Raw genomic sequence first — 27,071 nt, forward strand, 5'->3', positions numbered from 1 at the left:
TCAGTTTTCTGCGGCCGACCGCCGCAACAATTGTATCAGGAAGCTATGTTAAAGGGGTAGTGCGGCGCTAAGAAATTATTCACAAAATAACACACATTACAAAGTTATACAACTTTGTAATGTATGTTATGTATGTGAATTGCCTCCTTCCCAGTGTTCCCCCACCCCCCATTGTATAACTTTGTAATGTGTGTTATTTTGTGAATTTCTTAGCGCCGCACTACCCCTTTAAGTCAATCTGTTGGGGTAAACCCTTAATTGTGATCAGGTTAACACAGGCTACATCTGTATATATGTATGTGTATTGTTACATATCTGGAGTCCATGCAGGCTAAATACCCATTGTCTGCCCAGAGTCTTGCACCAGATTGTCATCTGGTGTCACAGGTAGAGTGATTACATATGTAAGATGACACTGTCATACCAACTGGCAAATTCTCTCTGCCGTGATCAAAGGGTTTTCATCTGCAAGAATAGGGGAAACTATGGTAAAAAAGTACTTAGTATGGCTCATGGAGGGAGGAAGAGAGAAGAGGACAGGAAGAGGAGGGGACAGGAAGGAGAGCCCAGACCGGAAGAAGATGGAGAACTGGGTGGTTAAGAGCTGATAGTGTGTGGTAACTATGCTTGAAATTTCTGTTGTTGAAATTGATGTCATATTTTAGTTTCATGTAATGTGCCTTCAGTTATTGTCGATTTGTATTGTATTTTTGTAATTCTTATCTTTCTGCTCTTTTATATGTTTATACAACTCTTATAACAAACATAAAATCAGCATTCCACTCTGACAATATGTGATTTACTTTACACTCGCTCTTTTATTTTATTTACTGGCCCAACCTCGAATCTAGACCCAGTAAGAGGGTGGTGTGTATGTGTGTGTGTGTGTGTGTGTGTGTGTGTGTGTGTATTATCTATACTCTAGATACATAATATATTTTCTTACATAGTCAAATAATTTGTTTTAATATTAGTAACATGATTTGCTTCCACCCAAAGTGAAACATTTGTAATCCTGTATCCTCACAATTAAGGGTGTGAACAAGTCAAAGACTGGCTTTGGCTTAAAAAAAAACTGCCAGATAAATCTCTGTGTAAACCCCTAAGAACAGTTTTCAGAGGCAGTGGACTCTGAAACATTACAGATAGCATGTTATCATGCTATTTCTCCCCCTGACTGGATCTATATGGGTAAAGATATGGAATCACAGATTTTAGGTGAAAGTAATTAATGTTACTAATGTGGTACTAAGCGTCTTTTTAAAACAAACAATGAGATTAGTTCTTGTTTGCAGTGCCTTTAAAAAAGGCACTATGAAACATGTATCCATTAACTTTCATTGTTATTGGTTGCATATCCTGTGTTCACACAGTGAAGTGTGGCAGATAACAATAGATTTTGGTGGATGCCTCTGGAAGAGACCCCCCGCCCCTGTATAAGCTATTATGACCCATATGTTCCATTAAATGCAATTCAGGCCACTCTGTGCCCCCATATATTATAGGCATGCACTTTGTTATGGCAATACTGACTGTCATTATGGTGGCACTCCAGATGCAATGTTAAAGTCTAGCAAAGTATACTTTCCACTCCACATAAAAAGTCTTCTTGATATAACAGCATACGACTATGAATCCCAAGCCCCTTCACTGCACATCCCAGCATGCTTTGTTCTCAAGATGCAGTTTTACTAGAAATAGACAAGAAAAGCTGCCATAGGCCCCTCTATAACACCTCAATGCATATTACCCTCACCTATATCATGGCCTGCACATTACAGTGCTGGCCAAAAGTATTAGCACCCCTGCAAAATTATTGATCATTTTACACAAAACTCCAAAAATGGGCTGGACAAAAAGTATTGGCACTCTCAGCCTAATACTTGGTAGCACAACCTTTAGACAAAATAACTACTAACAACTGCTTCTGGTAACCACCAGTGAGTTTCTTACAATGTTCTGCTGGAATTTTAGACCATTCTTCTTTGGCAAATTGCTCCAGGTGCCTAAGATTTGAAGGGTGCCTTCTCCAACCTGCCATTTTGAGATCTCCGCAGGTGTTCTATGGGATTCAGGTCTGGACTCATTGCTGGCCACTTTAGACGTCTCCAGTGCTTTCTCCCAAACCATTTTCTAGTGCTTTTTGAAGTGTGTTTTGGGTCATTGTCCTCCTGAAAGACCAATGACCTCTGAGGGAGAGCCAGCTTTCTCACACTGGTCCCTACATTATGCTGCAAAGCAACCCCAAAACATGGAATGGAAGATTTGTCTCCTAAGGGGGGAGAGCAGAAGGAGCAGGAAACAATGTGGATTGGCACAGAGGACATTTTTCTTCACTTCCTGGATTTCAAACAGCTACAGCGTGGCAGAACCGCACAGATATGGTAATACATTGTATAGACAGATCTATATAACTTTTTTTTTTTTTAACTCGTTTATTAAAAACTATTAGGCATCGTAAATACATACAGGACATGTGTTCGTATACAGGAAAACATAAATACAAGAAGGATCCGCAAAAGTATAGTCCGTGTTATGCGTCTAATTCTTGATACAAGGCAAATAGCATACTACAGAAACATCAACATAAAGCAAGGTCAGTACATACCCCAAACACTTAAAGAATGTGCTAAAGAACTCCGCAACTCACATTTGAAATAAGGAGATCTTATCGGTACATACAGAACATAGAAGAAAAAAAAAAAAAAAGTAAAAACTATATATCCTGGATATATGTAAGACTAGGAATTAGAGCCAGACAAGGTGTCCCTGAGGTGCGTAAATCCGTTCGTGGAATAATTAGTAGCCGAGTGTTTACACCACATTCCCCATACTTTTTGGAGTTTGGCAGGACACCCCCTGTGTTTAAATACTAAATTTTCATAGGACACAACAGTGTTTACCAAAGTTACCCACATTTGGATAACGTGGGTGACCTAGGGTCCATCCACTTGAGTGAGATAGCCTTCCTGGCCATGAACAACGCTTCCTTTAGACAGATCAGCTGATGAGGAGTCCATACTTCCATCATCCAGGATACCGAGAAAGCATCCTTTGGGCTCCAACTCAATTGGGCGCTGCATAACACTACTAAGTTGTTTAATCACATCCTCCCAGAAAGACCGTATGAACGGACAGTCCCAAACCATATGCCTAAAGTCAGAGTGGGGGTGGTGACATTATGGCATTCTGGTGAAGGATGTCTTCCCATCTTATGTAACCTATCCGGTGTTAAAAAACACTGATGGAAAATAAAAAGTTGCATCAATTTATTATTGATCGCAGGCGACACATACAGATGGGAAGACAACGTTTCTTTATATAATCATCTGACAAGGATGGGATCCATGTTTTCCACTTATCCAGCACAGGGAGTGGGGCAGCTTTTATTACCGCATCCAGTAAATACGTATAAAGAGTGAAAAAGAGATTTTCTATGCGAGACTTCTGATTGCCCGGAGATGGCTCTCTCCTACTCCCCCAGCGGTAAATGAATGGAGGATTATTGCCGTGACATTAGAGCGGAACAATCTGGCGTCTCTTTAGGGACTGATGGGGGGATGAGTTGGGGAGGGGTTCAAGCCAAGGCGGGGGGGGGGGGGGTTATGGACAGGATAGGTGGGGTTTTGGATAGGTGGGGTTGGGGTGGGTGGGTGCTACTGGGGATTTGAAATGTGAAATGTTATGTAAACATGTAATCCGATATGTTTTGAGCTGTGTAATTGGAGGGTGTTTGTATGTTTTTGAAATTTAATAAAAAAGAAATATAAAAAAAAAAAAAAAAAATACGTATAAAGAGTAGAAATTATTCCACGAGGGCCCTGAGACTTAAAGATACCTATTAAAGGGTATTTAGACATAGGGCGTTTAGGGATATCAAACTGCGCAGTAACAGCGTGGCGAAGCTGTAGGTACTTATAAAAACACTGTCTAGGAAGGTCATATTTCTCCTGTAGTTGTTGGAAAGTGCGAAACCCTCCATCTGCATAGACACCAGTTAAAAAACTAACTCCATGCTCTATCCAGAATGTCTGGTCTAGATTAGGACCTAAGTGGGTCAAAGGAGGATCATACCAAATCGGCATATCTAACATTACATATGTGTACTGGTAGATCCGTTTAACTGAGGACCAAACGTGCGAGGCCAGATGGTGAAGGGGGAGCCAGTTGCGAGCAGATTTACCTTCTAGTACCGGCCAGAGGTGCCTAAGGCCTAAGTAATAAGCCAGATGGTGCTCTCTATTAGGCAAAATCCCAGCCTTAACCCATATTCTCAAGTAGGTAAGGTGGGCAACTAAATAATATAGATAAAAATCAGGGAGGGACATTCCACCAGCTGCTTTGGGCCTCTGCAGTACAGTCAGTCTTACTTTTGATATATTATTTCCCCACACGAACGAGGGAAGTATGGCGTCCAGCTGTTTAAAAAAGGATTAAGGAACAGGAGAAGAAGCATGTTCGAGAACATATAGACATTTTGGTAATATCACCATCTTGACTAAGTTTATCCGACCCGGTACTGCTAGTGGGAGGGGGGCCCAAACTCTAAATTTGTCTCTGACATAGGACAACAGCGGGTAAATATTCCAAGCCAGGTCCTCCAAATAATCACGACTTATTATCCCTAGATATTTGAATTGAGACACTACTTTCAGTCCAGAGGCCTCCTCCTCCCATCCCACTGAATTAAGGGGCATAAATGCTGACTTACCCAATTAATGCGTAGGCCCGAATAGTTACCAAAGGATTCAATAATATTAATAGCTAGTGGAGTGTGACTGTGGGTTGAGACTTACATAAAATCAGGTCATCAGCAGGCCTTGGGATTATAGTAGAGTAGGGAGATCCACTTTCTAAAGACAGGGCCAAACCCAAATAGTTGAAGGTCTGCAAACAAAATAGGCCATTCAATGGAGTTGAAGGCCTTAGCTGTATCTAAGGAGGCCAGTGCCCAATCCTTCGTTGCTGCTACCCCCACCTGAGCAATCACCTGAACTCTCCGTATATTATCAGAGGTCGACCTCCCAGGCATAAAGCCAGCTTGGTCAGAGTGGATGATTTCAAGGATAACTTTATTCAGATGATTGGCCAGGATTTTAGTGAGTATTTTATAATCTATATTTAATAGAGATATCGGTCTGTAAGAACCGCACTCCAAGGGATCTTTATCGGGTTTGAGGATAACAACTATAGTGGCATCATAGAATGGATCTGGAAGTTTACCTTTCCCCAGAGCTTCATGCAGAGTTGCCAGAAGGCAAGGCGCCAGAACATCAATGTATTGCGCATACACCTGTAACGGAAACCCGTCAGGGCCAGACGCCTTGCCCTTTGCCAAGTCCCCAATAGCATCAGTTACCTCCTCCAGAGTAATTGGGCCCTCTAAATAATCTCTACTATCCACTGATAATTTGGGGAAGTATATCCCATCAAGATAAACCTCAAGATCAGAAAGCAAGGTATCATTTTGGGCAGCATGCAAAGACGTGTAAAATTGCACAAAACGATTCGCAATGTCCTGATTCGTATTAAGTACAGTCCCCTGTTCACTATTTTAAGTATAGCAGGGAAACGGTTATTCTGGTGAATCAAATATGCTAGCAGTTTACTGGACTGGTTACCCAGTTCAAACGCGGACTGCTTATTAAAAAAAATAGTCTCCTGTTGGCCTTCTGCAGTACGTGTAAATATTTATATACAAAAAAAGGTTCACAGTAGAGGGACTGAATCACCTTCAATATCAGTACGGTACAGCCCTAAACTGTAGCCCTAGGTGCCACTCTACCATATACACAGAAAAAACCCACCACAAAGATGAATACACAATAAAATTATGGGCATAAGTTGTGAATCATTCCAGAAAATATTTTATTTACCATGATTGTGATAGTAACATGATAAGAATATAAAAAACACTTAAAAAATATATTTAAAAACAACCAAATCTTATTACAATTCCATATATTACTGACAAACATAGAATGAATGGATTAACACATACTGGGTGCCTCACAGGGGATTGTCTAGTAAAATGCCACTATATTTGTTACCATGGATTAAATAAAGTGAACTACTATTAAAGCAATATTGTAAAAAAGACAAACCACAAGCCCTTCGTCTTATCAGCACTCACCCATTCTTACTATGAGGGTCACAGCCGTCCCTACGTACGTTTCGCCTCAACCGGGCTTCCTCAGGGAAGTGCCCCCCTAAATCCTCGTCTCCCTTATATACATACCGGTCCTCACTATGAGTTAACATTGCTTCCGGACTCGTCGGACTGGAAGTCGAGGCCGCGTCACCTCCGGGTCAGCAGCTCACCCCATGCACGCATAGCCGCGACACAAGGAGAGTCACGGACATGCGCACCAGGAGATTTGAGGCCACCTGGAAGTGACTGCTGCATCAATGACCGGCCGGGCGCGCTCACCCATCCACTATGCACTCCCACATTAACTCTAACCTCACTGGGACAGCGGTGACTAGGTAGATGATAGTATTATATACAATGATCATGATACAATGAAAAGAGACAACATTACTAATTAGAAATCTTAATCAAACAAAATCATGAATAAACCCAAAAATTTATTACAATATAATTAATATCCTAGTGAAAATATCAATTGTGACTCCTGGTGACTCCTGTATCTCCTGGTGCGCATGTCCGTGACGCTCCTTGCGTGCGCGGGGTGAGCTGCTGACCCAGAGGTGACGCGGCCTCGACTTCCGGTCCGGTGCGCCGACGAGTCCGGAAGCGATGTTAACTCATAGTGAGGCCCGGTATGTATAAAAGGGAGACGGGGATTTAGGGGAGCAGTTCCCTAAGGAAGCCCGGTTGAGGCGAAACGTACGTAGGGACGGCTGTGACCCTCATAGTAAGAATGGGTGAGAGCTGATAAGACTAAGGGCTTGTGGTTTGTCTTTTTTACAATATTGCTTTAATAGTAGTTCACTTTATTCAATCCATGGTAACAAATATAGTGGCATTTTACTAGACAATCCCCTGTGAGGCACCCAGTATGTGTTAATCCATTCATTCTATGTGGTTTGTCAGTAATATATGGAATTGTACTAAGATTTGGTTGTTTTTAAATATATTTTTTAAGTGTTTTTTATATAGTTCTTATCATGTTACTAACACAATCATGGTAAATAAAATATTTTCTGTAATGATTCAGAACTTATGCCCATAATTTTATCGTGTATTCATACGTGTAAATATTGTCTACCAGCTGTTAGCTATGCCTCCCTCCCAACGTCAGAAGGGTCCGTTATATATGACCTCTCGAGCATTGCACATTTCACCTCAAGGTCCCGCTCCTCTGCGTCACCCAACTTTTTCACATTAGAGATCGAAGATTGTAAGCAACCCCTAAGGTAGGCCTTGAGGGTTTCCCATAGAACTAACTCATCCTCATGATCCCCATTCAATTGGATAAATATTTGCAGCTGATCAGGTATGCGGTCATTATCTGTAAATAAAGTCAGCCAGAAGGGATTTAGTTTCCAGGTCCGCACACTTCAATCAGGAGGACCCAAGGTAAAAGCCAGAGGAGAGTGATCCGAGACAGACCAGGTGAGGTAGGCAATATCAGTTATGTTAGAAATGAGAGATGGGTTACCCAAAACATAGTCAATACGAGATAAAGTCATCCTCCCTACAGTAAAGCAGGAGAACACAGAGGTTGGATAAAAATGGCAATACGCATCCAACCATCCTAACTCAGATAACAATTGTGCCAAAGGAGAGGAGGAGGTGAGTAAAGAAGGGTCAGCTCCCTGTTTATCATAATAAGGGTGCAGGAGCATATTAAGGTCCCCCATACACATGATCTGGGCACCGGGATATGCCGCAGCAAAAGCCGCGGCCTGATGCAGCACATCCAGGGTCCCAGGAGGAGGGTTATACATGCCTAGTAAAACAAAAGGACTGTCAATAAGGGCATGAATAAACAAAAAACGTCCCTCAGAGTCAGATTTACAGGTTTGTACTTCCCATTTCAGGGACTTATGTACTAACATAGATACACCCCTAGAATAGGAAGTGTGACAGGAATGCGCAGCCCACTGTACCCAAGGTTTGCGTAACCACCCGTGGTGCTCAGGGGTGAGGTGCGTTTCCTGCAGACACACTATATGAGGGCTATGCTTACGAATAAGAGCATGTATCATAGCCCTTTTCCAAGGATGTCCCATCCCTCTGATATTCCATGAGAAAACTCTAATGGACATCATACCAAATTAGAACATGGAAGGTACCGATAATTAGTAAGTGTAAAACCATAAAGAGTGAATGCGGTAAATAGAGAAACTAATCTGCCTTGCAAACAAGAACAATAAAAAATAAGCAACAAACAGCCCCAAGGGGCCAGAGGACCGTAGTCAGCAGAACAAGTGAAAGATATGTAACAATGTGGCATTAGTTACGGGGGAGGTCCCGCGTGTCTGAGAGGGCAAGGTAGTAACGCCACCCCAGTGAAAAACCATAGCCCCCCGCCCCGCCACCACCACCGGTGGCCACAGTACAATAAATGAAACATGTAAAAGCAAAAGGAAAACATAATATGTATGACTATAAACATGGGGAGAAATCTGGCTGCTCCAAACCTAAGATGTATATAGTCTTAGCACCATCTAGTGGAAAACATTTAAACTGCAATATGGAATATCTTATACATTCAAGAACTAAAAGAATTTAAAATAACTCAAAGGAATAAATGATGAGGGAGACCAGGAGTATAAGGGTGAGTACATAAGGCACGTTGCAGAAGGTAGAACCATCTCACCCATATTGGTCAATTGAGACTAGAAACGTCCTAAGTCCTCAGTCCTGCGGCATCTGTCTTTTACAGCGCACCCAATCATGTGCCTCTCGAGGAGACGAGAAAAAGTTCTGTCACCATCCACAACTCTTAGGCGTGCCGGGTATGTCATGGAGTATGGGATTCCCAGCTCACGGAGATGTAGTTTCACGGACGTGAAGGAGGCGCGTTTCTTCTGAAGATCAGAGTAGAAATCCGGAAAGATGGATCCATGGGCTCTATTACAGGTGATGTCTTGCAGTTGTCTCGCCAGACGCAGGACCAGGTCCCGATCATTACAATTAAGTATTCTAGCTAGCAGAGGCCGCGGTGGAGATCCCGGTGGTAGCGGTCTAGTCGAGACTCTGAGCCCGCTCAACAGCAAAAGCGGCAGAGAACGGAGCATTAGGGAACAAGTCTCTGAGCCATTTTTCCACAAATTTGCCAGGATGTGCTCCCTCAGAACGTTCAGGCAGGCCAATAAAACTGAGATTATTACGCCGAAGGCGATTTTCCAGGTCGTAAGCCTTTTCCTTCCACGCTTCAGAAGATTTCTCAAGAGCTGTTATAGCAGCAGGCAGAGGAGCTGTTCTTTTTTTTTTTTAAATTCTTTATTTAAATTGACGTCAGGCAAAAAAAGACATCGGAAACATCTCCGACAGTAGACATGAGTGAGAGACAATACTGCAATAGAGTTATTACATCAGCATATGACAGAATAAAAAGCGCAGCAGAAAGTGAAACCGCAGTTCCACTGAAATAAGGCCGACTGAAGGAGAAGCTCCAACCCCTCCGCCCAACGAACAACATTTCTTAGTGTATTATAAACAACATGTACACCACAAGCTCCAGGATCAAGATCCAGAGCCGTAGTGACGAGAAAAGAGAAAGATGGTCCCGAGGAGGGAAAGTAAGATAGGACAAAGTAAAAGGAGCAGATTAGCAAAAGAAAAAAGGAAAGGAGAAAAGAGAAAATAATTAAGTAAAGGCAAGGGAAGACTGAGAAACGAGGACAGGGATGGGGGGGGAATAGGAGGGGAAGGGGGGGGGGGGATAGAGAACAGTCCGGGGCGGTGAGGGAGGGGGGGGGGGCACAAACCCAGCGACCCAAGGGGCCTTCAGGGCCGACAGCGAGCAAGGCCTCAAGCTGAAGTGGAGTCTCTCAGTAGGTCTTTATAGGACTCAGTATCTTGAAATTGCATCCATGTAAACCAAATGCGTTTGAAGCGGTCTTCGTAGTGTAGGACACTGGAGGTCAGGTCCTCCATGTACATCAGGTCATTGACTTTGGACAGCCAGAGAGAGGGGGATGGGGGACCTTGCTTTTTCCATAACAAGGGAATACAAGAGCGTGCTGCCATCACCAGGAATTTAAGGAGAGAGCGCTTATATTCACGTAGAGGAATCTCGCAGTGATGGAGGAGAAAAAGCGCCGGGCCCATGGGCAGGGTGAGACCAGTCACTTCTCGTATCACCCTAATAACTGTGTTCCAGAATGGAGAGAGAACTGGGCAGTCCCAGAATATATGCATCAATGTACCCTCAGCAGTCCCACATCGCCAGCACAACGGGTCTACCGACGGCATTAGGGCATGAAGCTTTGCAGGGACTCGGTACCACCGAGATAGCAGTTTATAGCCAGCTTCCTGGAATCTGGAGCTGATTGACGACTTATGGGCCAAAACAGAAAATACGCGTACGCTGTTCCGCAGTGAAGGTAATCTGCAAGTCCGCTTCCCATTTAGCCATAAAATCAGGGATGGGTTCTTCGGGTGAGGACAGTAAGAGCTGGTACGTGATGGAAAGGGTATGTCTAAGAGGTCTCTTTTCAAGACAAAGAGTCTCGAAAGAGGTGAGAACCCTCGTAACCTGTGGGGGTGTGGGGAGAGAGGAAAGATAGTGACGAAGTTGCGCGACCCGAAAATGACCCAAAGGACAAGGGTCATCCAATGTCAAGAGCGTGCTGGTATCAACCCATGAACTCCCAGATAGGAAATCTGTGATCCTGCATTTCCCCGCCGCTACCCACCGTCTGAAAACCGGATCAGTAAAGCTTGGCGGAAAATTTGGATGGCCCAAGATGGGAGCCAGGGGGGAATGCACATCAAAGAAACACTGTCGTAACACCCTATCCGCACAAATTTTCAATGTGGGTCCTATGGTCGGGTGTGTCTTCAGAGAGGAAATGGCCGGGCAAGTGATCCATGGGATCACCTGGAGGGGAACCTGAGAGGACGCCTGTTCTATCCAGATCCAGGGTTTCGTATTCGAGTTTCTACACCAGTCTAGCACATGTGTCAAGTGTGAAGCTAGGTAGTAGCGTCTAAGGTCTGGAAGTCCGATCCCTCCCTGCTCCTTGGGTCTAAATAACGTCTTCCTCTTAATTCTAGCAGGTTTATTTCCCCAGATAAACCGGGTTTGAATGGATGTGAGAGAGCGAAGGAAAGCAGTAGGGAGAAGCACTGGCACACATTGAAATAGAAAGAGCAACCGTGGCAGAATGTTCATTTTAAATATTGCACAGCGGCCAAACCAGGTGTGCAAACCTTTTGACCACTTTGCACAATCAGCAGCAATCCTAGAGAGGAGTGGGGGGTAATTGCGACGGTATAAATCTGCGACATTAGGGGTCAGGATAACCCCTAGGTATTTAATGACATCGTCTGACCATTTAAAACTGAATTTAGGTCGAAGCTGAGTCACCATAGCATCCTCTAAAGTGATATTAAGGGCCTCCGATTTGGAAAAATTTATTTTAAAATTGGATAGTCTCGCGTACGTGTCAAACTCCGTCATGAGGTTAGGCAGGGATATTAAGGGGCTGGTAACAAAGAACAATAAATCGTCGGCGTACGCCGCCACTTTGTAATGCTGACCTCGGATACACATGCCCGAGACATTTGGATTCGATCTAATGTAGCACAAGAAAGGCTCCAGGGTCAAAATAAAGATCAGGGGAGAGAGGGGACATCCCTGCCGCGTGCCGTTGTGTATGGTCAAGTCACCAGAGAGAATACCATTTGCCCTAACTTTAGCGGTGGGCGAGGCATATAGGGACAGTATCCAAGCCAGGAAAGATGGGCCCAGACCCAGGTGTTTAAGGGTCTCCTCCATGAAGGTCCAATTAACTCGATCAAAGGCTTTCTGCATCGGTTGAGAGAAGCAGCAAGGGGGATTTGGAGATGTTCGCCCTGTGGATCAAGTTAATGGCCTTCATGGTATTGTCTCTGGCCTCACGACCAGGCATAAAGCCAGTTTGGTCAGGATGGACCACCCTAGAAAGAAGTGGTGCAAGACGAGAGGCAAGAATTTTGGAAAATAATTTGAGATCTACATTGAGCAGAGAAATTGGCCTGTAATTGGCACATTCTGAGGTATCTTTCCCCGGCTTGGGTATGACTGCTATATGGGCTCTAGTGGCATCTAGCGGCAGTGAGGCCCCCTGAGTTAAAGAGTTAAATGCACTCAGAAAATGTGGGCTCAATTGTTCCAAAAAGGTTTTGTAGTACAACAGACCGAATCCATCAGGTCCCGGGGCTTTCCCTGTTTGTGTCTCTTTAATAGCTACCGCTAATTCACCAGCCGTAATAGGGGCTTCAAGTGCTTCAATGTCCTCATCTTTAAGTGGTTGCATACCAGATTGCGACACATATTGACGTATTTTATCACGGAATGCGGAATCCACTGTGGCAGGGTTAGTGGCGTCAGTGGCGTATAGACGAGAATAGAAAGATCTGAAGGCCTCTGCTATATCTAGGGAGGAGTGCACCTTGGAACGGGAGGAAGAGTGAATATGAGGGATGTAGGATTGCTGCTGTTGTGCTCGGAGTGCTCGCGCCAAAGATCTGCCACACTTATTTCCATGTTCGTAGAAGTGGCGTCTACATCTGGCCAGGGTAGCCTTGGCTTTATGTGTCAGTGCCTTCCTCAGTCTCTCACGAACCTGCATTAAGGTGACCTTGAGGTCCTCCGAGGGGTTGGTCTTATGTTGCCTCTCCACCCCCTAAGCTCCTCGAGCAGTTTTAGTATCTGCGTGGCCCTGCCTTTTTTAAGTCTGGCCCCATGTTTGATTAAAGTCCCCCTAGCCACACATTTATGGGCTTCCCACAAAATCCCTGGGGAGACGTCCTCAGTGGCATTCGTATGAAAATAGTCCGTCAGTGTTGCTTTCAAGTCACTAACTACAACTGTGTCTGACAGAAGGGATGAGTTCAGTTTCCATTGCCACTGCAGGGGGATGGGGCTGGGTAAGGAGAGCCTCATTGACACTAAAGCATGGTCAGAAAAGGTGATATTGTCTATGGAGGAGGCAGAGATTAGGTGAAGATCTCGATGGCGAATTAGGAAATAATCGAGTCTGGAGTACATATCTCTAGCAGGGGAGTAAAAGGAGAAATCTTTGTCTGTTGGGTGTAAAATCCTCCACACATCCATCAGTTGAAACTCCCTCAGGGCTGCATTAAACCGCCTACGAGTGGCGTATGTCAGATGTGACATCCCAGTGGAAGTATCAACTTTCGGGTCTAAGGCTATGTTTAGGTCCCCCCCCCCCATCAGCAGCGTACCCTCTGCAAAGTCCTCAATCAGCTCCAGAAACCTATTGAAAGTCGCGTCTTGACCCGTGTTTGGCAAATAGAGCACCACTATAGTGTACATCAGTGTAGCAATGCGACCCTTGACCATAAGTAACCTTCCCTCACCATCACTGCGAGAGTCGACATATTCCCAGGGCACCAAACGTGACAACAAAACGCTCACCCCTCTGGCTTTAGTATCGGACGTATGACTGTGATATACATGGGGGAACCAGCCGTTAGAGAGTTTGAATTTGGCATCAGCTGTAATATGTGTTTCTTGGAGAAGCGCTACATGGATCTGTTTAGCTTTTAGGGTGTTTAAAAGAATGGATCTCTTACCCGGGTCATGTAGTCCCTTCACATTCAAGGTTCCCACCTGGAGTTCTGATAGCACGGACGTGGGCATGATGTCTAAAATCGGCAGAGGGGTCTCGGACCGTCCCGGGTAGGCCTCACAGGAAAGGGAGGAGAGGGAGTAGGGGAAGAGGGTAGACGAAGGGGAGGAGGAAGGGGGGAAGACGCAGAGGTGAAGGGAGATTAGATAAAGATAAAGAAAGGATCAGAAAAGAGAGATCAGAGAAATGTAGAATAACAAAACAAGACAGGCACTAAAGTGCACGTGGAACCAAGGTGGTCCACAAGAGAGTAGAGAGCAATGGAAAGCGACGGGTGGGAGCTCCGCCACCTCCGTACCTATACATTGGGAGAGCAAGACACAGTAAAATTAGAGTAAAGCAAACAGTGCAACAACGCATGTCGTATCCCACTCAGTAACCATTGAGGGGTTCCTGGACAAACCCAAATAACTGGGGGAGGGGGGAGGGGAGGGAGGAGGGAGAGAGAGAACCCAGGGGGAAGGGGGCAACATAAGGTAAGCCAGCTTGCCGCTAGCGGACCCAACCAAATAAGCAAGTATATATTCTGAACAAATAACTGTCCCATTATCCCCATATATTGTCAGCAAATGGCGGCAGCGTATCTGACAACAGGCATATCTCAGCGCCGAATGACATCATGGAGAGTCTTTGAGGATTCTCGAGAAAGACAGTACATCAAGGCGGCAACACCAGCTGTCAGAGGGAATGGATCTGGAGTAGTTCCAAATGTAACGTTGTACTACGTCCCATACACTTCGCCTTAAGCCTCCTGCGGGAAGTTCTGAGAACGGTCTCTCGCCGGCATCCAAGGGACATCTACTGTCGCTTCCGGTCGGGGAACACGTGCCGAAGAACGTCTACGCCGATTTGGAGCATGTGGTGGGTCTTGTCGTCCCAGGGCTAGCCAGTTGGGTAGAGAGAAGGCAGGAATACCTAGAAATTGGAAGAGTGCTCCAGCATCCTCAGGACTGCGCAGCATGAAGGAAGATGAGTTTTTCCTGATGATGTGAAAGGGGTGACCCCATCTGTACGTGGCCCCAGATTCTCTGATCTTAGCTAGCAGGGGTTGCAGCAGCCTCCGCATGTACAGTGTACGAGCTGAAACATCAGGGTACAGACGTACTGTGCGTCCGTCAGGGATGTCATTGTCTAGGTCACGGACTGCTTTCAGGATCATTTCTTTATCAGTAAAATAATGTAGCCTGCACAGGACATCTCTCGGGCCCATATTTTCTCCAACATAAGCTCTTGAGACCCTGTGTACTCTATCAATTGTGAATGAGGCATCAGCAGGGCGATTTGTGAGTTGATTGAAAAGGCGAGTAACTCTGTTAGGAAGATCATCACCAGCAGGTATTTCAGGCAGTCCTTTAATCCGAATATTATTTCGGCGTCCCCTGTTTTCTTGATCATCTAAGTGCAGCGCCAGCGTCTGCATATGGCGCCTGTTCGCCTCAGCCTCCTGCTCCAATGCTGCCACCCTGGTATGTAATGCTGAGGTAGCAGATTCAGTAGCTGTGGCTCTGCTGGCTAATTGCTCCACTTCAGCTCTCACAGTTTCAATGGCTTGTTGTTGGGACAGCTCAATGCGCTGCACTACCGCATCTAAGTCACTTTTTGAGGGTAGAGCCTGAATAAGCTCTCTGAGAGCATATAGTTCTCCCTGCAGAGAAGATGGCTGCTGCGGCTGTGTGAGGGAGAAGGAGGCAGCCTGAGTTGCCGTCGTGCGCTGGGGCAATGGGTCACAGTCCCAGGGGAAGAGAGGAGAGGGAGTAGGGCTGGGGGAGCCCGAAGGCTGTTTCTCACTCTGTGCCCCCTGCGGAGGAGATGTAGTGAGGTCCTCACTGCTCTGTCCCGCACGTGTCGGCGCCATGTTGCTCGGCACGTGCGCCGCTGCCGTCTGGTGAGGGGACCGCCGGTACCTTTCAAAGTGGGAGCGGAGGGAGGATAATCGTGCCGACGGGTGCGGGGACTTCACCGGAGGTCTCTTGCGGCTGCCGGGCATGCCAGGGAAGGAAGGGGAGTCCAGGAACAGAGGTGGAAGGCGCTGAGGTACACGGAGCTCCCGTCGTGTGCGTCCTCACAGCGCCATCGCTAAGCCACGCCCCCAGAGGAGCTGTTCTATCCTCTATATCAGAGATACGGTCCTCAGCATGGCGGACCCTCTCTCAAATTCTGGAAGTCCTGTCTCAATAGACATATCAATCTTCACCTCCTGTAACATACCTGTTAAGGAGGCTTTGCACACAGTTATAGCTGCCAGTAGCTCCCGCAACGTGGGCTCCGCAGGTTCTTCCTGCACATCTCCTGCATCATGCTGGTGGTCAAAGGAGTGTTGCTGCTGAGCAGATACCTGCGGCTGGCGGGAGCTTTGCTGCGCAGAGGAGCCGGCGCCATCTTGGCCAAGCGCGCGGGCATAAGTTTGCAGCCTTTCCGTCCCGGCGTGTGTTTTATTAGGGCACATGTCGGCCTTCCGGGTGGCGGAGCGTGATCTGAGGCGCTGCGGCAAGCAGGGGGAAGCCATGATGAGGTCAGGATAGCAGGAGACACGGGACTCTGCACGGAGCTATCGCTACATGCGACCTTACGCTCCGGCGCTCAAGCCACATCCATATAACTTTTAATGTACTTTTAATAGGGAAAAAGAAAAAAAAAAAAGTTTTCCTTATCCAGAGTTTCCCTTGAATACCAAAGCATTTGTGATTGCAATCATTTTCAGGAAGAAATCAAGTATTATCCGACAGAATTGTAGGGGTGCCAATACTTTTGGCCAGCACTATACATCCTAAACGCTGCATATACAAGTATTACACATCACTGTGCAGAGCAACCAGCAACTGAGTGCCCTGCTACATTAATTCTGCGTATTGATTTATTTTTATTATTTTTTTTAAATCAAATAAGCTAATTGTCAGCCTCCCTCGGGATGATATTGATTAGTTCTCTAGCCCTAGCTGTAGGCTGGGCAATAAAAATAACAGACCTCTCTATTTTTCGCTTGCAAAATCAGTGTATTAAAATCCTTATTTTCCTCACTGTTGGTCGAGGACTCCGTGACCCACTCTAAGGGAAATCAAACCAAATGGCATAGCAATGATCAGGATAAGCAATTTAATGATTGCATGTATAAGTCCCCTAGTATAAAAAAATAAAACATACCACACATGGCAAAACCCCCTCCCCCAATAAAAGTTTAAATCACCCCGTTTTCCCACTTAAATAAAAATATCAGGAGGGATTGTCTGATCTGAATTGTATATAACAATATTCTTCGTGTACAGTAAACAATTTTTTTTTTTAATAAAAAGCAATCAGAAACTCCCACTTGCAAAAATAATAAAAACAATAGATCATGGTTGTTTTATTGTGACCCGGACATCCTTGCATCTATAACCTTTGGTCATGAAAGAGTTACTATTTTATTCTGCACTTCACACATTAAAAATTTTAAAATACTTGCAAGCCCGATTCTAAGCATTCCTGAATAGTTTCTTCAAAATTACCCTTTTTACCCAAGATTACCCTATTTTCAATTGTCTACACTTTATTATACTAGAAATAAAGTTTGTGAGGGCTTTATCAAACCTAAAGATTGGTAGCTGTCTGGGATAAAATAGGGAGTTTTAAGTGCACTACCAGTTCATTGTACTCTAGGAACGTAAAAACTGGAAGACAATAAAGATTAAAGTAGGCAGTGGTACCTCTGTTTTGGAAAGCTTCAAAGTTCAAATTGTTCAGTGTTCAAGCAAAAATTTACCTGGAACTTAAAGCCCTATTTCACGGGTCGTTTAGAGGAGCAAACGAGCGCCCTCAGCGCTTGTTTGCTCCTCTTTCCCAGCTCGCTGCCGCCGCTATTCAACGCGGCAGCAGCAAGCGGGTGAGTGCGGGAGGGGCGGCGGGGACCTTCAGGGGGGGCTGCCCGGGTGATCACTGATCGTTCGGGCAACCCATAGGATACAACAGAGTCTGCTGCCGATGCTCCTATTCAATGGAGAGACGGCAGCAGATCGTTGCTGTATCAGTCGCTTGTTTTTCAACATGTTGAAAAACAAGCGACTGCAACGATCAGCCGACATGAACGATGTCGGCTGATCGTTGCACTCTATTCCACGGGACGATTATCGTCCGTAGCGGCCGATATCGGCCGAATATGGACGATAATCGTTCCGTGGAATAGGGCCTTTACCTAAAAGCCCATCAATCTGAGATGGACTTTCTTGTACTACACCTTTCTTGCGTGACCTACCATTATACTACTGAGGAAGGGGTCAAGCAGGACCCAGAAAGGAATTTAGCGCAATCACAGGACAGTCCCATCTTCTTTAATACAGCTTCTTCACACAGGTCCATGGATATTGGATTGATCAATAACTAAACATTACATAACGTGCATAGGCCCCACACCAACCGGCCCGAGTGCACTCACTCCTTTGGATGTAGTAGAAAAATGTGTCCTTTACAGCAGGTTATTTCAGCGCAGCCAAGTAATATCCTCACCCACAGGTGGTATACCACTACATTTCCAGCGAACTTCTGTAACAAAGTAAAGTTGCAGCATGAAACTAGCCTGAATCAGGAATAGCAGTACTAGGAAGCCTCTACTTCGCTCAGACGCCATACCGCTTCAATTAAATCTCTCTAGGCACAATGTAAGATTAGGCGGATTACCAGAGTTATTTGCAAAAAATGTTAATTTAAAATAACTTTTTTTTTGTGTACCCAGATTTCATGCAAGCTAATGTGTCTCTATGTCTACAAGTTAGCCTAGACTGATGCTTGTAAAATCATGGTATCTTGGTGAAAACATGGCCTATTCATATATTGTATGGCTACCATTTCTTTGTAACACATGCATAATTCTGTCTGCAATTGAGATCATTTTAAGAACCAATACATTTCAATGGCTCGTTCACATCTGTGAACAGCATGGCTTAGTAGATAATAAAATCATTCATAACAGTTTTTGCCTGGTTTTAGTTTTATAAAAAGAGCTTTGTTAGAATCCTAAATATCAAAAAGGCGTGATCTATAATTTCCTGGGCCCTAGCACCTCTTAGCCCCAACTGTATGCACAATGAGGGAGATTTATCAAAACTGGTCTAAAGTAGAATTGGCTCAGTTGCTCCTAGCAACAAAACAGATTCCACCTTTCATTTTCTAGAGAACCAGTGAAGAAAGAAAAGGGAAAACTGATTGGTTGCTAGGGGCAACTAAGACAATTCTACTTTACACCAGTTTGATAAATCTCCCCCAATGTGTGTTGCTGATTATTCATAGAGACAGGCTTAAAGCACAGTGCTAGGGACCAGGGAATGGTAGGCTTCCACCTCCTTGACACTATTCATGGATCGAATAAAGGTATTTTAAATGGAAATAAAACACAAACATCTATCTATGGAACATATTAATATGTTGTGAGCGGATAGTCCTGTAAACAAGGGAGGCCTGTGCTGTTCTCTTCCAGGGGGATTGTATATGAGCAGCAGTGGGGAGTGCCTGATCTTCATGAATACCCTTGGTATCATGAAGATTGGGGAAAATACACCAGGTAAAACCTCAAAGGAATCGCCATGGTGTTCAGGGCTGGTGGATTGTCTGACTTGTAAAGGGAACCAAATGCCCCCTGACACGGTCATCCCTCAGTGAGGCAGTCCGTAAGTGTATTGTGATATGCACAGCAAATAACCTGGTTATCCTGATCTCAGCCCAAGAAAAAAAAAATTCTATTTCTCTGAGGAGTGACTGAGACCTGCTCCCTCTCTGCTTGTGGATATAGAAAACATAGGCCATGTTGTCCACCCTCACAAATTAACAAGGGCACAATGTATGGCTCTTCTCTCCCCTACATTTGAGGGAAAAAGACTTTCTTCTCCCTTCCACGACCCAGAGACAGTGAGGTGAAAGACAAGCTCCCCAGCAAGACCCAGAGGCATCAGTGGTTAGAATAAGCCAATCTGGTTCTTTGAGATGAGATCCATGCCTGACTTTTCTCAGTCATGTTAAGGATCTTCTTGTGCTTGTGGCATATGAACATAATCTAGATCCACCAGGTTCCAACTCTAGGCTTGCAAATCATTCTGCAATAGCCTCATGTACCACAATGCCCATGATGCTGCTTCTGCAGCAGAAGAAAGAAGGACCAGGAATCTCATCAGGGTCCTGAAAACAACCTGACGAGGGATTTGCAGCAAATGACATCCATGCTGAATTCCGAATACCCCTTGAGGTGTAGGGCAAAATCTCATGACCCAGGAATTTCTTTGTGGTGGTTAGAACCAGCTCTAAATTTTTCCTGGTTGATCACCCAACCTAAAGGCCCTATTCCACCACCAGATCTGACGACAGATTATCTGCCAAAGATTTGAAGCCAAACCCAGGAGTGGATTTGAAAAGAGGAGAAATGCAGTCTTTCCTTTATGACCTGTTCTCTGATTATAGTCTGTTCCTGGGTTTGGCTTCAAATCTTTGGCAGATAATCTTTCGTCAGATCTGTTGGTGGAATAGGGCCTTTAGGTTGGGTGATCAACCAGGAGAAATTTAGAGCTGGTTCTAACCACCACAAAGAAATTCCTGGGTCATGAGATTTTACCCTACACCTCAAGGGGTATTCAGACCTAGACCTAGAAGGTCTAGAGTAATCTTCATCTGTGCTTCAAAGGGGAGGCTATTTTTCTTAGCCATCTTTGCTACAGGGGCATCTATTGCAAGGGCTTGATTCCAAGAGCTGCACTTGCCCTCATCAAAAGGGATACTTCCTTTTATACAGGGCATGAAAATTTGCGATCCAGATTTTGCCACTCCTATCTATGAAGGGTTTAACACTAATGCAGAGAAAAAAAAATATGATTTTTGATCGCATCTTCAACGGACAAGGGGACTTTGGCATCTTTCATATTCAAGGAGGCTCTGATAGCCTTAATGAGCTGTTCAGTGTCCTCTGTGGGGAAAGGAGCTCTACTACTAGTGTCTGGCTCTTGCTCCTCATTCAAGGAAGAAATCAGCTGCACTTTTCCCTCTTCCTGGCCATTAAAGGGAAATTACTGCTGCAGAGGTCCTAGTGTGACCAAGTTGTTCTGCCGAGGATTCCCTAGGGACCTAAAAAGCCCAAGCTTCTTAAACAGTACTATACTTCATCCCAGACAATTTGTTTTAAACTGTCTGCCAGGGAAGTAGACTTCTGTGAAACTAATTTATCCACACAGTATTGACATAGTGATCTAGGATAGTCATCATAAAGTGGGGTTTTGCAATCAGCACACTTTGTGATGCCGTTTAGAGGATTTTTCCCTTGATGATAAAACAGAGACCAATAAAAACAGCAGTGCAAACAAACCCAATTAGTAAAGAGGAAAGGACAATTTGGGTACCATTCATCCCATAGGTACTGGACCCTCCGGATTCTCCTTTGGATGATATTTCATGGCGTCCTTTTTCCCCACCTATCAGAATGCTCAAGACATGCTGGAAGATGAAGCAGATAATACGAGGTGCCGAGGGTGTCCTGGCTTTTTGAATCTGCCTGGGTCCAATCGAGTTTTGCATCGCCAGAGGTGGCACGTGACGTCATTCCCACGCGAGTGTGCAGACGCACGCCGCCGCTTACGTGACCAAAAAAGCAGAGCTTGCAGTCTGATGTCATCAAAGAGCGCGGTGCTCCTGCACGTGTGCGCCAGCAGCCTGGTGGGATGAAGACGGCCTACCCATTCACAGCCCCCAAGAGCCTCCCCACTGAGGGTAAACCTCCGCACCCACCAGGGGCCTCACACACCAAACTTCCAGGCTGCTGTCCTAAGTCAGACTTCTGCCTCCGGGACGCCGCACTGAGTGGCAAACAGCAACCTGCAAACAGGGACCTGCAGGCACAATGAAAAGGTGCGTCAATCTTCATCCCAGGATGGGAGTCTTCAGAGACCTCCTATCCGCTGGTTACGAAACCTGAACTGAGGTGTGAAGAGGTGTGTTAACTTTTATCTTCTCAGGTTTCCTGTCCTGCGGTGGGAGGGCCTCTCCAGGGGTGCTGTCATAGGTTGTGTGGGTAAAGATTAATACTATTAATCTGTGAAGAATGAAAAGTGGAATCTGATTAGTTGCTAGAGGCAACTGAGCCAGTTCCAGTTTGATAAAGAACCTCCTGGCGTTTGAACAGCTGCACTTTTTACATGTTTATTAATTATAATGTTTATCAATTATAAAATATACATGCATACAAAGCAGACTAATTATAATATATATTATATATATACACATACATACACAAATGGAAATCAATAAATATCAATAGTACAAGTGATTTAAAAAAAACTCTAATGGGTTTTTTTAAGTAAAAGTTTCCTTCTGTACTCAAAAAGCTGTTTTGCAGCTTCCCTCGTAACTTCAGAAGAAGCAGGATGTCTCTGTGCATTATGGTCTATGGAGGGGGGAGGGGGATGAACACGGAGAGGAGAAAACGTAGCCCTGCAAAACACTACATCCTGCAATCTTCTCTCCCCAAGTTCCCAGATAAGAACTGACCTTTCTGACCTGCAAATGCAGTGTTTTAGGTGCCCAGACAGTCTCCAAACAGCAGAGCTGGTTCACACCTCTTCCTGCTCACTCATCCCCCTCGGCCCCACCTGCCTCCATAGGTTATAATGGCACTCAGCAAATCAGTCTTCACTTTGCTTCTCTGTAATGAAGACTGCTTTGCCTGATAATGTACAGACAGGTAGTAAGTTGGGAGGCGTGAAACAACTTAAGTACAGAAAGACTTTTTTTTTTGCTTTAAACTTATTACAGAGTTTCTTAAAGGGGAACTCCAGGTAGAGGTTAAAAAAATGAAACTTCTGCAGAAGCTGCATTACTTACCTATCTATTCCAGTTTTGAAACTCCCAAAAATCCATTTGTTTTGGGGGGGTTTTGTTCTGTTTTGTGTTTCTGCACTTTCTGATTTATTAGTTGTACACAGTACTACAGGTTCCAGAATGCAATGCTTTCCCTCAGTTGTTCATCACAGTCCTCCACCTGCCCAAAGCTGTTGCAGAACATCTAGGCTGTGTTTACACATTGCAGTTTCATTGTGTTACTGAATTATTTGCAGTAATTTATTATTTCATTGTGGTCCTACCCACACAGCACGCTGTATTCTCTACCTGTAACACCACACACCACGCTGTATTCTCTACCTGTAACACCACGCTGTATTCTCTACCTGTAACACCACGCTGTATTCTCTACCTGTAACACCACGCTGTATTCTCTACCTGTAACACCACGCTGTATTCTCTACCTGTAACACCACGCTGTATTCTCTACCTGTAACACCACGCTGTATTCTCTACCTGTAACACCACGCTGTATTCTCTACCTGTAACACCACGCTGTATTCTCTACCTGTAACACCACGCTGTATTCTCTACCTGTAACACCACGCTGTATTCTCTACCTGTAACACCACGCTGTATTCTCTACCTGTAACACCACACAGCACACTGTATTCTCTACCTGTAACACCACAAAGCACGCTGTATTCTCTACCTGTAACACCACACAGCACGCTGTATTCTCTACCTGTAACACCACACAGCACGCTGTATTCTCTTACCTGTAACACCACACAGCACGCTGTATTCTCTACCTGTAACACCACACAGCACGCTGTATTCTCTACCTGTAACACCACACAGCACGCTGCATTCTCTGCCTGTAACGCTGATATTGGAATAAAGTAAAGAACTTTTTTTTTCTTTTCATTTCCATGCACATATTAAGATCAACCATCTGTTATCTTTGAAGTTGAGTCCCACAATAAGGCTCTGATCCTCTTTGCCGTTTAGCATCATTTACTTGTGTTACTGCATCATTTTTGTGAATAAGCTGCAGTACTGCAATGACACTCCAGCATGTGTGAACACTGCCCTAAGTTCACTGCACAATTAGAGATATCAATGCAACACCTGCTTCTGGCCAGTCAGAGATGGCAAATCACTCAGTGGATTGGGGGATACAGCCGCGCCTCCTGGGACATAACGCCCTTCCCCCTGTCTGCATCATCAGCCTGATCTTAGCAAACACACACAATGTGAGACAGAGGCATGGAAGATTTGTCTCCTAAGGGGGGATAGCAGAAGAAGCAGCATTGTCTGTACCTGGGACTCTGGTAGTGTGATAGACAGGGGCACCCTACCCCATATTTTCTGGGATTGTCCTTGGCTGAAGCTTAATGGGAGGTGTTAAGTGCTTGATACCAGCAGTGTTGGGCCCGATAGTGCCTTTTATGCCACTCTCTTATCTACTTAAAGTGAATGTACCAGCAGGCCTAGGCTGAAGCACTGGATGCACGATGCAACCAGGATGCAACTTCAAATCTGCTCCAGATCCTGTACATGTGAGCACACCCTAAACATCATGGTCAGTCTGTTGGGTCAAAAGCCAACATTTTTATATCACTCATCTTTAATTCTCAGACGACATATGCCTCTCTATAAAACTATGGATGTCTACAATATAGGTAAAATAATTCACCTACAGCTTTAAACAGAAACAACCATTGGGCCTGTTTTACACATCCCGTTCTAAAAGCTATAGTCATGGGTTCTTTTACATTAGTAACTGCGTTTTTGCAATCTGTTTTTTTTTTTTTTTTTAAAACGGATGCATTAGTGTGCATCCGTTTTTCCATTGACTTCCATTGTATAAAAAACGGATCAAAACGGATCCGTTTTTTTTTTTTACGGACACAAAAGTAGTGTCAGCTGCATCCATTTTTTTTCATGTTTTTTTATGCAAAAAACGAATTGCAAAAAACGCAGTGTGAACCCAGCCTTACTGAATTGCTTGCAGACACAAGAGAATAATGACAGAATAGGTTCACACTGCATTTTTGAAAAAAAAAAAAAACACGGATGCATTTGTGTGCATCCATTTTGATCCATTTTTTCAAATGGACACAATAGTAGTGTCAGCTACATTTGTGTCCATCATTTTTTTTTTTTTTTTTTTAAAGGAAGTCAATGGGAAAACAGATGCACACAAATGTTTTTTTTTTTTTTCATTTTTGCAAAAAAACAGATTGCAAAAACACAGTGTGAACCCAGCAGAAAAATGGGCCTTGAAGATGACTCCCAGGAGATTCATTCCTCCAGATCATAGTCAATGGCTCACACTGCAGCGCACTCAATGATACTGGAGGACCCTCAATGCCATTCAGTGGATGACTCCTACTAATGATAACACAAGAACTTCATTCCCAGTCTGAGATTATATGCAGGCATGCCACTGGACCAAAGGATCATGAGGGACCTTGGTACACAACACCCTGGTGCAGAAACCTCCTAGCAGTCAGATGGCATGGGATTGATCCATACACAGCTAGATGGATAGCTACTTCATATCAGAGAGGTTAGCAGAAGGAATAAAGATAGCTCATTGTCAGATAGGTGACTGACAGATACGACTCCTCAGCAACATCAGAAGACACTGAGATGAGCTAAGCCTATTATCGGTCCCTGCACACCATACAGCATCCGGCCATTTCTACATGCCATCCGGCCTACGTATGAGCGCTCACCTTTCCCGAGCTCAGCCACGAACTCCCCGACCACCGGCTGCAGGCTCTCCCCAAATCCCTCTTCCTCCTCGGGTTCCTCCATCCTCCTTGATCCTCAGTCGTCCTTTTGACAGCTTTGCCGGAGGTCTTGCCTCTTACGTCATCACGTTTTGCGGCGTTTTACGTCATAAGTCCCTTTTCCAGTAAGGCGAAGGTTCGCGAGTTCTTGGACGCCATCTTTGCTAATGGCAAAAAAAGTAAATAGCGAACTTAGCAGAAGCAGGAAAGCTGCATGGCTGTCTGCCTCGTTTAAAGTTGTTATAACACCCCGGTACTTCTGTAGACTGCCCAGTAACGTTACGTAAACGCAGTCATTTTACTCATGTTCAGAGCTCTGCGGGAAGATGCGGCTCCTAGAATAAAATGCCCCGTGCTGCCTTTCATTGCACTGGTGAAAGCGTGTGCGCAATGAAAGGGTTAAAAGCAGGTGTGCATTTCCTCAGGAACGCACAGGGTTAACCTGGCTGACTGTCTCAGGCGAAACCAGGAAATACTCAAAGCCTGCAGATACCTGAGGAGCGAGAGCCAGAACGAGCAGCTACCTGCGGAGAGGACGTCCCCACCAGGTACGGAGACCCCTTCCCGTCAGTCTGTCACGGCTTTACCCCACGGGTCCATAGCTCACACTTTTGCTTAGTCCGCCCACCGGGAAGCTTCTTGTGCTGTTGTACATCTCGGGTTTGGAAAGTCCAGATACTCGGAGGGACATCTAGAATAGGTGTGACGGGGCTCCAGCCTGCGGACCCCGTCTAGACCGTGTGCTGCTGCTGTGCACGCTCCGGCGAGTCCGGAGAGCTGAGTGCTGCGAAAGAAATCTAACTGGACTATTGGGGAGAACAGCTGGTAGATTTGTGTGTGTGGGACTTTACGGTGTAGTAGCCAGCTAAGCCATGACTAGCAGTATACTGTAATACATTCTGGTTTTCTCTGTTATCAGCCGTGCCATGCTACATGTAATCTTCAATGTGAATTCCTGCTCTCATCTCATACATGTCCAGTCTTTTAGGCTGGGCTTACACAGCACTTTTTCCCCGTGACAGTGGCGAGAGTCGCAAGAAACTCCATCTAGGACAGGTGATGGGGATCATGACCCATGATAAGTGCCCCTAGTAGCAGTCGGCCAGTGCAGTTATCAGTGGTATCCTCCCCTTATGTACATGGACTGTTGGTACCGAGGTGACCGCGCCACTTCAGCATACACTGCCCTATGTAAACAGACTGCTCAAACAATGCTGAATGCCAGACCTAGAAGTTTCCGACTTGCTTCACTGTGACCCCCTCCCTGCAGACTGTACTTCAGTCACACTGCTCGCCTTAGCTCACCTACAGACAGAGCCACATGTACCACCCCAGTGTGTAGAGCCGAGCACTCCAGCACCGGCGTGCTGTGCCCATTCAGTGCCTGCAGGGTGAGTTTCGGTGGAATGTTTATGGGGACATCAGAACTGGTCTGACCAGCTGGGGAGGTTCTACTCCTGTTTCTCAGCCCTCCTGGTCATGAAAGTTTGCAACTTGCCCTTTTTTATAGTGTAGGCTGGTGTGACACTTCGCTTGAGATCAGTTTGGGGATCCATTATTTTGTTAGGCAATGAGCAGACACTAGAGATGAGTGAACCGGGTTCGAGTCCATCCGAACCCGAACGTTCGGCATTTGATTAGCAGGGGCTGCTGATGTTGGATAAAGGTCTAAGGTTGTCTGGAAAACATGGATACAGCCAATTACTATAT

At 45.2% G+C, this 27,071-nt stretch overlaps 2 protein-coding genes across 10 annotated transcripts in view; one reads left to right on the forward strand and one right to left on the reverse strand.

The window, feature by feature from the left end:
• Positions 1 to 26,110, reverse strand: part of PIP5K1C (phosphatidylinositol-4-phosphate 5-kinase type 1 gamma) — a 593,211-nt gene extending 567,101 nt beyond the window's left edge. For 7 of the 8 annotated variants that reach the window (XM_069962589.1, XM_069962584.1, XM_069962587.1 and 4 more), the window contains exon 1: positions 25,305 to 26,110. In XM_069962589.1, coding sequence (XP_069818690.1) covers positions 25,305 to 25,386 — 82 coding nt within the window. In that variant the 5' untranslated portion in view covers positions 25,387 to 26,110. The remainder of the gene's footprint in view (positions 1 to 25,304) is intronic. The other variant, XM_069962583.1, reaches the window with a different exon arrangement.
• The window catches only part of TJP3 (tight junction protein 3), a 162,431-nt gene continuing 160,913 nt past the window's right edge, over positions 25,554 to 27,071 (forward strand). The window contains exon 1 of one of the 2 annotated variants that reach the window (XM_069962580.1): positions 25,554 to 25,909. The gene's annotated coding sequence lies outside the window, so the exon portion shown is untranslated. Of the gene's footprint in view, positions 25,910 to 26,686; positions 26,753 to 27,071 lie in introns of those variants that run through there. The other variant, XM_069962581.1, reaches the window with a different exon arrangement.

This window comes from Dendropsophus ebraccatus, chromosome 3, assembly GCF_027789765.1.
Source record: "Dendropsophus ebraccatus isolate aDenEbr1 chromosome 3, aDenEbr1.pat, whole genome shotgun sequence".
Lineage (NCBI taxonomy): Eukaryota > Metazoa > Chordata > Amphibia > Anura > Hylidae > Dendropsophus > Dendropsophus ebraccatus.